Below are 14,775 nucleotides of genomic sequence, written 5' to 3'. Positions count from 1 at the left end.
ATTTCTTTACCAATAATTCTTGGGTTTCATGTGCCATATTTCCCACCATGAATACATTATGCAATGTTACTTAAGTGGCTATTTGGACCTCCATCTACTCTATGACAACCATATGCTTGGATATGTGGCTGATTCTGGGGGCCATTCTATAGGCACTCTCTCTCTCTATTGTCCCCCCGTCCTAGGGGGATACGATCTGATGAGCTTAACCAAGGGGCTTGTTTTCTGCGTGGGTCAAGATTTGGGTCTATAACTTGCCGTATCCCACCAGGAAGGTGGGTCAGGCAGGTCCATACTCCCCCCTCATGCCCATGTGCCTCATGTTTGCGGTATCATAACATACCACAGCCGTGGCATGAGGGCCCATTTTAGGGGGTGCTGGGAAGGCTATTTGTACATTAGCACCTGGGGTGGTATTGTCCAATGGGTCCAGGTTTTTAAATCCCATGTCTTGGTTGATACGTGAAGCCCTTGGTGTAGAGGTAGGAACCCGTTTTTCCTTGATGCTTATAAGTTTGGTTCCAAACTCATCAAGTTTTACCCTGATCACTTTCTCTAGTGAGCCACATAACATCATCAGTGAGCGGAGTTCATCTCTCAATTTCCCCAGGGAATCCCCTCCATTCACATTCTCTTTGGGACATCTTCTGTCCACTGGGTCAGTTTGTGTGCCTCTACTAATCCCCTTGCTTCCAGTCCCAGCTATCAAAGGGCGGGAGGATGGTTTGTTAGGTCCTGTTGCCTTTTGAATAGGTCTGGCAATGGCCACTTCCTCTCTCTCAACTCCATCCTGGGTTTCCACTTCACTCAGCAATTGGTATCTATTAAATATGGGTACCGCTATTACAGTGGGTTTATCCTGTGCCTTGGGTTGGGCCTCCACCACCAGCTCTTTGGGGCTGTCAAGTGCCTTAGATGTACTTGTGGGACTGCCAAGTGGTAATGGGCCACATCCCTTAGGGTGTAGTCCAATGATCTGGACCCCATTCGACCAACTAATCTCTGTCTGTAAAGCATAATTCTGTCCTCCTTCTTGCCCCACATATTTCCCTATCTCAAATGTGTCCATGGGGTTTTTATTTTTCTCATCCCTCCTAGTCATGGCCAGTTGTTGCAGGGGTTTTGGGATGGATGTGACACTTTCGGGTAGGATTTCACAATCCTCAATCCCGGACACACAATTTGATGCTGCAGTTACTTTCATAGTGGCCACGCCTCAGGTTGTTTGTCCTTCGGGCCTTTGATACTATGTAATAAGTTTTTCTACTATGAGGATATTCACATCTTTTATGGGTTTGAACAATTTATAGACCTTCTTGCTCCCTTCCCTCAAAGAGATAGGCTGTGCAACTTTCCTTTTAATTGTTCATGTATATAAAAAAATAATGATATAACTACTATAAAATGTTTATTAAAATACTATAAAGTATTATAAAAAGTGTAACATGCAAGAAGAGTGCATCAGTCATACAATACAGTTCTTAATGCAGTTCACAATGTGATTTAATGTGATGTGACACAATCAAATCCAAATAAAATGCAGACCATGATAAAATCCAGACCACGGATAAAAAGACCTCAACAGGGAGGCCGTGAAAAATCCTTATTAGAACCACACAGGGCCTCATGCTTCTATTCAACTCTACTCAGGGTAATAACCAAAGAATCCATCAAGCAGCTTTTTGTGCAACAATTACGAGCTGTGAGTCTTAGTCTGCCACGGGACAGTCGAGTCTCTGGGCTTTCCACATAGTTCCAGGGTACGAATACAATCCTCAGGAACGTAGGGGAGGCATGCCCGACAGCTCAAGGAGCGCACTTAGTCTGAGGCTCCCACCCTGCCCTCACCAGATCAAATAAGCAAGGCACTTAGGCAAGAAGCCCATGCTCCAGTGTTTGGCACTGTGTTCACCCGAGCAATACTTTAAGGTACTTTGTAAGTTATTATTGCTGTTACATTTATAACGGAAGGTCCTCTGCAGTATTTTCACTCAGGATGATATGTTGACCCCTGGAGGCTTCTGAAAGCTCCACTATCTCCGGAGCCTCAGTGGTAGAACAAAGGATTGTGAAGCTATGCTGCCAAGTGCAAACATAGTGATAGCTCCCACTTTTCTCGTTGTCGTCCTTAATCAGACGTCTCGGCCAGCAGCAGTTAGTGGAGCAGCTTGTATGCAGGGACATTGTTGGCTTTTGACTTTTTTACTTTTGGACTGCTTTGTGTTTAAACGCCCACGCTCACACCCTTAATCCCTCACAGTGAAAATAGACTGCTTATAAGCTTATAAACGTATAAGGTCGAAGTGGGTGTGATGGGGCTTCCCGTGCCTCGGGCCGCCATGTACTAGCATCAAAGCATACGGACACAATGAGACTCGTACACGCACGTCTGATCGTTCCAGGGTCCCGGCGGCAACTGCCTCGCGGACCGTCTTTATTCGTTACACGCATGCGCAGCCACAATGAGGCTAGCGCATGCGCACATGCATTACGGATGTAACATCCCTTTTTTTCTTTAAACAGAAGAAACAACAAATTACAACTGTAACACATTTACATGTCAACCATGCATGTTACCAACATTAACTTTATGAATAGTGTCTCATTGACCAAGGACAGTCACCTGTTCAGTCTCCTGAATCTAGAATATAATCTTTGAGCCGAACAGGTATGGCGCGGCCTTGTCGCGCCGGGTACCGCCGTTCCACCTGTGAGCTGAGCGGTGGGGTCCCGACTGTCAGTGGTGGACCCACGGATGGGCCACCTTCCGGCACCTCTGTATCTTCCTCCTGCTGCGTAGGCCTCGGAGGATCAGCGTCTGGTGGCCGGCTGTCAAATTTTCTGAAAAAGGACTGATTGTGGGTGATGGTTCCCCGTGCATTCGCCGCAGTGATCATAGATCCTTTGACATGGATGACGACCCACGGTTGGGGTTCATATGGCAGTGACAGTTTACCCTCTGGCTTGCGGTTGCGTACCAGTACCAAGTCTCCAACCGCTATGTCCTTTTCTCACAGTCCTCTCTTTTCGTTCTCCTTGGTATTGTGGGCTTCTCGTTCCCTTCTCACCCGGTCATTGTCTATGATCCCTGGCTCACGACCTTCGACCTCCGGGAGGAGTCCCCTCAGACATCTCACAAACAGAGCCTCGGCCGGAGCCACACCTGTGGATTGATGCAGTGTCGACCTATATTCTCGAAGAAACTCAAATAGGGTTCTCTTTAGTTCCACCCCACTGTTGCCCGCTATGCGGAATACCTTATTAAGTGTCCTCATGAGCCTTTCGGCCTCTCCATTCGCCCTGGTCCACAGCGATGACACCTTCCGATGTTATATGCCCCTTTCTCTCAGGTATTGTGCAAATTGGTTCCCAGTGAAGGGTGGCCCATTGTCCGAGCAGAGGATTTCAGGGAGGCCATGCGTGGCAAACATCTTTTCCAACGCAAGGATCGTATGATCTGTGGCATGTGAGTCAACCAGTTCCACCTCTGGATACCTCGACCATTGATCTACTGCCACTAAAAAGTACATGCCCCTCCCGGTTGACCCAAAGTCAGTGTGGACTGTGCCCCACGGCTTCTCGCTACGTTCCATAGAATTTATCGGGGGTGCTCTTTCTACGGGGCTGGCCGCCTGGCACAACAAACACCCTTTTACATGCAGCGCAACTAGGGCTTCCAGATCTGGGAACCAAACTTTTGTGCGCAGCCTCGCCTTCGTCTTAACCACTCCCTGATGTCCGGTGTGAGCCAGTTCCATGACTCGGGCTCTTAGCTACCGTGGTACAACTATCTGCCTACCTTTTAGTAGCAACCCATCTTCTAAAGTGGAGAGTTCATCACTGATTTTCCATAGTGCTTGAAGATCCCTCTGGGCTCTGTCCTCCCTCCCTGTGTTATTCTGCAGAATGCTTCTCCAATCGCCACTCTGAATTGCAGCTCTGATGATTTTAAACACCTCGTCGTCTGCCGACTCTTGTGCCATCTGATTTCTGTCCAACGCCACCGGCATGGCAACTGCTACGACATTGTGTATGAATTCCTTGCACTCTGCCACATCTCCCTGATCACCTTCCCTCTCCAAATTAGGATGACTGGACAAGTAGTCCGCTGGATTGTTCATCCCTGGCCGGTACACCAATTTGACCCCATATTCAATGAGGGTGAGCATCCACCGTTCTATCCTGGGAGGAGGTTTTCAAGGATACACCCGCTAGGATTGGAAGAAGCGGTTTGTGATCCGTGATGACAGTTACCGGTTTCCCAAGAATGTACAACCTGAAATGTTTGCAGCCCCATAAGATGGCCAGGGCCTCTCTCTCTATCTGAGAGTAGCGACGTTCAGTCTCCGTGAGGGCTTTACTCGCATATGCGATCGGTAGCATTTCACCTCTCGCGTCCTTCTGCATCAGCACAGCTCCTAAACCCAGCGTACTTGCACCTACAACCACCTCAGACTCAGCTGCGGGATCAAAATACACCACTGTGTCCTGATCCGACAATGCCTTCTTGATCTCATCGAACGCATCTTGTTCTTTGGTACCCCAGACCCAAGCAGCATCATTTTTCATGAGGGCCCGGAGGGGTTCAGAGAGTGATGCCAACCCCTTGATGAAGCGGCCGCAGTAATTTACCATCCCCAGAAAACTGCGGACTTCTGTCGGCGATTGGGGGGGTGCAGCCTCGCGGATGTCTCTGACCTTTTCCAGATCCGGGGATATACCATTGCCATGAAACACAAAGCCAAAAAAACCAATGCGATTTCTGAAGAATTCACATTTCTACCGGTGTAAGGTGAGTCCAAGATCTTTCAGTCTCTGTAGGGTTGCTTCTAGATGCTTCAAGTGTTCGGCATGTGTAGTGGCAAAGACCAAAATATCGTCACTCATGTTTATTACTCCCCTTAGACCTGCCAAAGCACCCCTAATGGCATTCTGAAACACCACAGCTGCTGAGGATATCCCAAAGCTGAGGCGCTTAAACTGGTACAGACCCTCGTGCGTTGTAAAAGTAGTAATGTACCTTGAGTCCGTATGCAACTCCAGCTGGTGATATCCCGCTCTTAGATCTAGTTTCGAGAATATCTTGGCACCTGCAGTTCATTGATGATATCATCTATAGTGGGGGTCAGGTGGCGTTCTCTCTTGATATCAGCATTGGGCACCCGCATGTCCACGCAGAAGCAAACCTTGCCCGGTTGTTTGGGCTTAGGTGCCACCACGATTGGCGAAACACATGGAGTCGGCCCTTCCACCCTTTCAATGATATCCATACTGATCAGTGCCTTGAGTTCCTCTTCAACCTGGGACCGAAGATGGAACGGAATTCGTCTGTGTTTCAATGCCGTTGGGCGGATCGTTTCATCTATGTGCAGTCGCACTGGTTCTGCTTTTAGTCGACCAATCCCGTGAAACGTACTCTCAAATCTCTCCAAAAGTGAGTCTATGTCCCCTTGGTAAACTGCACACACAAAGTGGACCAAGTCTAATGCTTCCGAGGCCGCACAACTCAACAGGGACCGCAGGCTTACATCCGTGACGAAAAACCTTGCCTTAATCGTCTTTCCTTCACGGGCTACAGGAGCTACAAACACCCCTTTGATTGGTAGGGGAGTGTCACTCCCGAACGTGAAGATCTTCGCCCTTGACTGGTCCAATGGAGGGGGGCCTGGGAGGGCTTTGTAATGTTTGGTAGCCAACACACATACTGAGGCACCAGTGTCTATTAGTACCTGCGTAGGGACCCCTTGAATGTTAACAACACACATCGGTTGTCTGCGTTTTCTCGCCACGGTAGCCAAATTTCCTCTGCGATGTTGAGTCTTTGGACATCCTGTTCCACTGCAGCGACACTTCGTTGTTTTCTATATCCATCGCTTACCCTTGCGGGTACCCACTGTGTGCAACTGGGGCAGCAGCTCTGCACTTTCTGGCATAGCGCCCTGGCGTGTTGCATCTTCGTCAGGTCCTCAATTTGGCTGGACAGTCTTCCGAATGCGGCAAATCGTACCCACAATACTGACAAATGACCGCATTGCCTTGTGGAGATGTCGGTTCCAGCCTCTTCTGGCTCCACCTCGACTTTGTCTGGGACTGTCTCCCAACCGCAAAAGCTTCCTCGAGCTTGCCTGGGCGTGCAGCAGCGTCCATTTTAGCCCCTCTACTCTCTGCAAGTTCGTATACCCTTCCACTGTCCAAAATCTGCTCCAGCGACATACCTGGCTCTCTCAAAACCTGCCTCCGCAGTTTCCCTGAGCTGCATCCTTGGATCAGTTGGTGGCGGACCATTAACTCAGCATCCGTCCATCTGCACCTGGTGGCTAGCTGTCTCAAATGTGCACAGAATTGATCTAATGTCTCCTCATCTTGCTGCTTTTCTCCACACATGACAAACCTGTCAAAGTCCACGTTGGATAAAGGGATAAAATGATCCCTTAGCACGGTTTTGACCGCATCGTAGTTTACCACAGGTAAGGTGAGAGACTCATAAATGTGCAGTACTCCTGTGCCCACCGAGTACAACAGCATCACCACTTTGGCATCATCATCTGTTTCTCCGGTGGCGGCGAAGAACATGTCAAGTTTTTTTATCCAGAGGAGCCATCTCGGGCCTAGTTTTGAGGGGGGACCCGAGGTGTCAAATTCTTGCATTGGTTGTAATGAGCCATGCTGCCTTCTCACCACCCTCAATGTTCCAGAGGCCTCTCCGTCGCTGTCCGTCATGTTCACAGGTGCAACAGTCACCTCAGACCGTGTTAGAGGCCGCAAACCTGGCTATATCCGTGTCCGACGTAAGAATACTGCAGAATGTCTAAAAATTTAGGGATTGTCATCCTCAATGTTTAGACAGCGCACGAGCACCCTCGCGGGCCGCAACCGCCTTAAACACCATAAACAAAATGGCCGCCGTCACTCCTGTGAGGATCGTGGCGCACGTGAGATGAAATGCCCATAACGACACGTTTGTACGTGCCGGGCATTTCTCTCCCCGTATCCCGCCTCGTCGCCAGTGTGATGGGGCTTCCCGTGCCTCGGGCCACCCTGTACTAGCATCAAAGCATACGCACACAATGAGACTCGTACACGCACGTCTGATCGTTCCAGGGTCCCGGCGGCAACTGCCTCGCGGATCGTCTTTATTCGTTACACGCATGCGCGGCCACAACGAGGCTAGCGCATGCGCACATGCATTACGGACTTAACAGTGCGTGGTGCTTAGAGCAGCAGGGCTGCGGCTGCTCGCTAGGAACAGGCCCTTCATGGGAGCCCATTTAAATGATCTGGTACTCCCCACTGTGCCGTTCTCCCTCAACGTCTGTTTAAACATTTGTGTGCCCTGTATAAATTTAGCGTTTGGAATGATGTTCCTTAACCAAACCTCGGGCTTACTACAGTAGAACGTGTATGTGCAGGATAGGGACATTTGCTACAACACCAATAATAATAGATTGCAGACCACTAAATTATGTAAGTTACCTTGCACAGACTGTCGTGCCTGTGTCCTGTCCACCTGCCCAACAGCCCCATAGTACTGCAGCACCTTTTGAAGCAGCTGGCTTCGCCACAAGGGTTGCTGGATATGGCTTATGAGCCTGGTTTACTGGAGGATGGAGGTCTTCCAACCCAAGGAACAGTCTTCTTAAAGTGACAGTGCAGAAATACGTAGTTGCACGAGTGGCACAGCGTTGGTCAGCGGGAGCTGGGATTTACCAGCAAAGTAAAATATCCAGGGGAAAACCAGATGGCCCACAGTGCGACCCAACATTACTGCCGCACTCTTTGCAGCAAATATAACCTTAGCTGACAATTATCAATACAGTCTCCCCAGCATTCCTTGGGCTGGGAATTTGGTAAATGAAATGATATATGATATGATATGATAGTTTATTTATATAGCGCCTATACACAATGTGTTTCAAAGCACTTCAAGGCAAGGCAGGGAACAAGGGAAAATACAATGACATTCTCACAGGCCATGAACAGTAAGGATGTGAAATTAACTATCGTACTCGGCCTGACGACATTTCAGATAGTGCAAGAGATAAGACATAGATAAGGAACAGAGGGGAAGTGTGGGAAGGAACTGGAAACAGACAGGTGACTACCATACTACGCCTGATGGCATTTCTGGTAGAGTCGGAAAAAAACAAAAGGAGAGGGAGAGGGGTGCAGAAAGGGGGGGGGGACAAAACAAGTGACTGTCGTACTAGGTCTGACGACATTCCAGATAGTGCTGTGGGGTGGAACAAGTAAGGGGAGGGGGGAGGAGACAGACGAGGTTGCTATCATAGTAGGTGCATGGACAAATCTGATAGAGTAAGTGCATAGTAGAAATTCAGGGAGGAGATAGGAAAACGAGAGGAGGAGAGAACAGAGAGTAAGCAGCCAAACGAGTGTAGGAGCAAGAGGGAAGAGTAAATACAATTGCAGAAGTCAGTAGTAACACATAATGTTGCAAGCCAGGATACAATATGAAGATGGGAACAGCATGATTCAGGGCCACCATGAGTACAAGATGCAAATTCCAGCATGAGAGTTGAGAAAGGGTGACACACCGTGAATCAATGAAGTCCATAAAAGTCAAATCCAGCATTGGCCACAAGACAGTGATGGTGAAACCAGAATGTATTAGGACAGACTCCTGCAGAAGTAGGCAGGAGGGGGCAGAGGGGGAGCAGGGTAGAAGAATCAATCAAAACATGCCCAGGCAAGAGACACCCTTGATCTAAGAGTTAAGAACAGGAAGGAAGAGGCAGGACTGAGAAGGTGGGTGGTGCTGAGGCCAGGAGACCTAGATCCACTTGCACCTGCTTCCCATCTGTAAAGAAAAAGAGGCTGGAGGGCTGCTTAAGTAGGGAAAAAGAGCAACCAGGAAGGCTCCTGGTGGGCGGGGCTTGCTAAGTGGGGAAAAGAGCAGCAGCCAGGAAGGCACCAGGTGGACGGGGCTTGCTAAGTGAGGAAAAAGAGCGGTAGCCAGAAAGGCACCATGTGGGCGGGGCTTAGACCATGTGACCTAGATCCACATGCACCTGCCCCACATCTGCCAATGCCAATGAAATGAAATGAAATATTTTATTTATATCATGCTCATACACAAGTGTTTCAAGTGGTATGAGAGTGACTCTCTGTGTACCTTTATAGAAATTAGGGCAAGAAAGGGGTTGACAGGGAAGGCACTGCAGAGGGTGGTTGCTAGCCCACATGGCCCGCATTCGATATCTTCCGAGATCCAAATGAAATGGTGTGGATTCTGGAACATAGGAGGTGGTTGAATGTGGGGTTCCTTGTATGTATGTTATGTATGTTACATACACTAATAATTACCTTATTAAACACAGTTCCTGGGGTCACTTCTTCATTACAATGGCAGTGAGTCAACAAAGCTTTGAGACAGCAAGGTGGAGCTCCGGCCAATTAGGCAGCTGAGTTGCATACGGCCCTCTGCATTAGAGATAAGTCAGAGATGCATAGCAAGCATGCAGAGTGGAGCGTGAAGAGCTGCGGGTGATTGAAAACCTGTGACCAAACGCCCCATGCCTTAAAGCCATAACAGGTATGGGGTAGTGCAGCAGCCGAGAGCTGACATGAAGATGCACCAACTGCCAGAGTTGCTTAGTAACCACATGACCCCACAAGTGAGGTGGCAAGTGGCTGAAGCCAATGCTATGGGCTCACCTCCCTCACCTTCAACTGAGGCCAAATATCTTGGGTTCATCTTCGACTCCTCTCTCTCCTTTACTCCTCACATCTTGGACCTTGCCAAGAAGGCCCACATTCTGCTTCACCTCCTTAGAGGCATTGTCCTGCAGAGGAGCAGCCGAATGCCTCTGCAGGATGTCCCATCCCACTACTACTTATATGCTGTCATCCTGAAATTGTGCCATGTGTGACACCAGCATTTGTGACAATTCTGTGTCGAATCTTTGAGAAAAGGTATCCACTAAGAAAAACCTATCAGTTGTAATCCCGAATAGATGACAATCTCTTGGAAGAGATCCCTGAAGGAATATGAGAAAAAGAGAAAGAGAAGTTGCTGATGTCACAAGAAATTAGCATGACACACAGAGAAGACTGGCCGAAAACGAGAATCAATGGACTTTATAGAAACTGATGACGAATTAAATAATTGAATACATTTTCATGTGTGGAACGAAGATTGCACGTGAGAAAGGCACTGTAGAAAAGGCAGATCATTCAATAACTGTGTAGATGCAACAACGCAAGCAGATGAAGTAATGAGTGCCAAGTCTTATTAATTCAAGGCAATTAAATTCTGCAAAATGGGCTAAATTACGATCTCCTGTCATGTGAGCCAAGGATGGGAATAGAGTTGGGCATGCAGTGCTAGAAATTTGATAAGTGTGTGCTCATACTCGCTTATATTCCCAGAGACTAGAATACATTGCAAGGCCAAGTTCAAAGACAGTCTTCATGGCAAAAGGCATTGGTGATGAGAGATGTTGGGCTAATTGGGTGGGGAGGTGAAGTCAAGTTCACCCCCTGGCACCTGGCATATGATCTTATGAGCTGAATGTTACAGACATGGCACGAGCGTGCCAACCAATTGTAGAGGGCCGTATAACAAAAAGCCTTATAGTTTGAGGGCCAATGAGGTACTGTGTTTCTAATAACGTTTAACAATGACTTGCACTAGGGTGGGCATGAGTTGTCCACCTGACTGCAGAGACCCAACTACAACCTGATCCCTTATAGAAAGTATATTTAGATGTTCCCTTTGAGCCAACCACAATCCTCCGTAGGTTTTTCTTATTTCCCACGTAGTATGACATCACGTATGACAAGTTTTTTCTATAAAGGAGTTTTTTATTGAATGCTTTGAGAGAACGCTCTGCGACATCCATTGATGTTGGTTGTATCCTTTAAAGGAGTTGAAAGCGGCGACAGGGTATAGTAATCAGATATATGAACTTTCAGCTTACAATAGTGACAATAGGCTGTTTTAGGAAATTGATAATAAAAAAGCAAAAAGGACTTTGCCTTCTTCCTGATTTGAAATGATTATTGGTGTACAAAGTTATTCTGTTTCCCATCCACCTGCATGACATGCTACCTAACAAGGGCCATAAGCTCACGTGGCGGCAGTGGTAGGATGGTTCAGACCTATCGACCTGTTAACTTCAGAGTTTTCGGACGATCGGACATCCTCTACCACCTAGCCGGAAGATTGCAGGGTTTCCTGTGGAGAGCGGCTGAAAAGAAATCTTGCAAGAATATCGAGACGGTGGGCATGGTCCCTCTTTGACGAAATCCCTACCTGGTTTCCATGGGCGCTCTGCAGATGGAAGGCGAAAGTGGTTGGTTGGAGGAGGAGACGATACCGAAGGCTTTGAGTCAAACGACCAAATGGTGAGCAGATTCAGGGGAATGGCAAAGTAAGGGAACAGGATTGTGGTAATTATTTATAAAGTAACGGCAAAATATTGCATGGAAATAGAGATAGAAGTCAAGAACAGGTCTTCTCACACTCCAGTCAGAGTCACTAGGCTACATGTAAACAGGTTTACACAAGGTAAATAGCTTAATCCTGTGTCAGGATATTAATTAGGGGCGAGAAGCAAAAAAGTTGATCACAGAGTATTTTTGACTAAATGTGTAAAGTCGACTAGTAAGTCTGTGTTATGTGTTGAATCAAGGTTTTGAAGAAGTAACAAAAGTTGTGATGGAATTGAAACAAAGTTAAGGAGCTAAAAAGACTATCTAGGGAAGTGGTTGGTACCAATCCAGACATAGACAGAGATAATCAAAAAAGGTAGAGGCTTAAGCGGCAATTGTTGGAGCATGCACATATTTGTTATTTTAAGCATATTGAAAAGTGGCGAAAGTATTTTACAAAACCTGGTAAGTATAGACAGTCAATTGAGACTCATCCCAATGGGAGATACTCCCCTGATGCATTTATGTAAGTTATTGCCAAAGCATATCCCCAAGCTCAAACAGCATAGTGTGGAATGTGTGAAAGGCACAGCAAATAATATGTTCAAGGCCTTGGCTACAAGGGGGATCATTGTCAAAAGCCATATTGCAACACATGACCACATACTTGCACAATGCGTACACAGGGAAGATATTGGAGAAAAGGTTTGCTATTCTCGAGCTCTGGAAGATGTACCAAGAGGAAAGGGAAAAGCTGCCACCTGAGGAGTGGATGCTTAATCAATGTAAGGAGGAAGGGGTTGAGCCCTCAGCTCCCCTTACCTCACCTGAATCAAAAGGTTCTAGTGCAGAAGAAATAGGGTTGTACCCTTTAAAGGAACTGAAAGTGGTGACGGGGTTTGGTAATCGATATATGAACTGCACTCTTATAGCAGGCCTGATAGTCTAGAGGAGAGTAAGAGAAAAGAAGAGATCTTTAAGATAATATAAAATAATGAAGAGAATATTGAGCGATCAAATATATCAACAGAACTAGAAAGAGAGATTAAAAGATGGAATGGGGAAAGGGTCAAGGCTGACCAGGTAGCGCTTGTACAGAACAAATAGATGGGAGGACAAATATTACTCAAGTTAGATGGGAGAAGCATCAAGGAAGTAAGCATAAGAGAAGATAAGGACGAACAGGATAGAAAAGACAGAGAACGAGAGCAAAGATTAAAGGAAGATGAGCACAAAAGAAAGAGCCAATTCCTAAGATACTAGAGAAACATATTGAATACAGAGAAGTATAAGAAACAAGCAGTGACACTACAGAGAACATTCCTAGTGAGGTAGTATAACCCTGATCTAATTAATGACATAGCAGAGAAGGTGGAAAAGATACCCAGAGAGACACTCTGGTCACCAAAACCAACTAAGGATAATCCTCTTGTGTATGTGACAACCCCTTCCAGGCAAAGTCAGAGGAATGGGAAAATAGTGAAACAGAATTGGACGCTTATGCAGTTGGACCCTAGCCTACACAGGTTCTTTCCTGATCCCCCGACCTTTGCCTACATGAACAGTTGTGCATCGAGGAACACACTGGTGAGACCATAACTGCCGAGCGAAAGAAGACCGTCAGAGGTACACAAGGGAACTCAACAGTGTTGCAATTGCATACAATGTATAGTTACATTTCTCACCTATCTTTGACATAACTAAGATACTTTATGACTCATGATCCTATGTATAATCTCACAGTGAGACATTTTATGTATTCATTACATTTATGTATGTAGTGTTCTAAAGTGCAAACCAGGAACCATTGGGCGTCAAAGGAAGAGATATGCATTGCAGGGGGTGCTGTACGCACATTGCCAGTGTGGTCTGCAAGATAGTACTGATTGCATAGTTAAATAAAAAAATGATAAAAATGTATAAGCCTGGATTAAAAAATACAAAGTGATCGAAACAGTAAGTGTTATGTGTTGTTTTGAAGAGTTCAAAAATATCATTAATTACTCAATGTTCAGTCTATTAAGGAAGGAGCAATCAGAGTTTGCCATGGCATTGTAACTGTTTGCATCCTGCTGTTGCAGTAATCTTGGTGGGGTTTCCTAGTATGACATTTGGAGAGAGGTTGATGGACGGATATATGGGTACTAGCGGTTTATCATGAAAACATTGTTGGAGATAGCAATGTGGGTCATCTCCTTTTAATGGTGTGTGGGAGAAGGCACGGAGTGGCATAGAGGGAGAGATTGCAACGATCCAGTGCAAAGCGTACCCAATTGTGTTCTTGTTGTGTACTGGAGCATGGACTAGACCCAGAGGGGAACTAAATGACATACAATGAATCAGAGCTATGCATATTAATCCTAGCTAGATAGCACATGGTCTGCACAGATGAGAAGAGATATGAAGATGTGTGACGTCCACAGGGTTTTGAGAGTTAGTTAAAAATATTATTTTAAAAGGGTTGTGTGTATTGTTGTTAATATGCAGTAGGGCTCAACATAACCTCTATATGTCTCAAACTGCATACAAATTCTGCTAGCACGTTCCAATTTTAAATGAATTGAGTGGGTGAAGAGAGTGGAAGACTGTTCCCGTGCATGAACTCCCTGCAACTCCCTGGAACTACTTGGACTTTAATGTGATTTCTTTTCAATTTCACTTGAAGGAAGAAAAAAGAGGCTGAAATCGAGAAGAAGTTCCGTGACGTTCTGGCAAAGGAGAAAGCCCGGATAGTGGCTGAGAAGTGGAAAGTGGAAATTGAAGATCGAAAAGCGGCAAAACTAATGCAAGAAAAAATCCAGCAAGAACTTAAGGTTAAAAAATGTGCATTATTATTATCTCGCGCTGTTTTCTTTTCATGTGGGTGATAGGGTCATGAACACAATGCTTCATCGCCTCATCAATCATAGCTAACCACTGATTATTCCTCACCCTTACTACTCTGTTCCAGCCAATGCATGCAATCGAGAATCGTTTCCCACCCCATCCAGAACTCCCTCCAGAACCCTTAGCCCCCCACGTCCTACTTTCTACTGTACGCCCTTGCTTTTGTGCTAAGTTGCGTTCAGGCAAACCCCTGATTCATGGAATTTATTGCACAGTTCAAAGTGACTTTTCAGCAGTGCAAAGCCACTTTGAACCGTTCAAGAAATTCCATGAATCGGGCACAAAATCTGGAATAGCCCTAAATGCCTTTGACCTGCATTTGCACTGGCGTTAGATCAATTACCTGTTAACAGTGTTTGGGCATGTGATATTGTATAGTTATTACGCACATTGCTTGGGAATAGGTTAACACTTAATTTGGGGACTAATAGTCTGCTGCTAAATATTTTCCTAAAACTCTTTTAATGATGATTTTTCGTTACTGATTATTTGCAACAA

At 46.3% G+C, this 14,775-nt stretch overlaps 1 protein-coding gene across 1 annotated transcript in view; it reads left to right on the top strand.

The window, feature by feature from the left end:
* Positions 1–14,775, top strand: part of SH2D4B (SH2 domain containing 4B) — a 1,358,492-nt gene that overhangs the window by 505,926 nt on the left and 837,791 nt on the right. Inside the window, exon 6 of the mRNA XM_069610827.1 lies at positions 14,057–14,204. Within this exon, the coding sequence (XP_069466928.1) occupies positions 14,057–14,204 (148 nt within the window). The remainder of the gene's footprint in view (positions 1–14,056; positions 14,205–14,775) is intronic.

This window comes from Ambystoma mexicanum, chromosome 8 (assembly GCF_040938575.1).
Source record: "Ambystoma mexicanum isolate Mex_15411 chromosome 8, UKY_AmexF1_1, whole genome shotgun sequence".
Classification (NCBI taxonomy): Eukaryota; Metazoa; Chordata; class Amphibia; order Caudata; family Ambystomatidae; genus Ambystoma; species Ambystoma mexicanum.
Note: the sequence above shows the minus strand (reverse complement) of the source record. Positions and strands in the feature narration are given on the sequence as shown.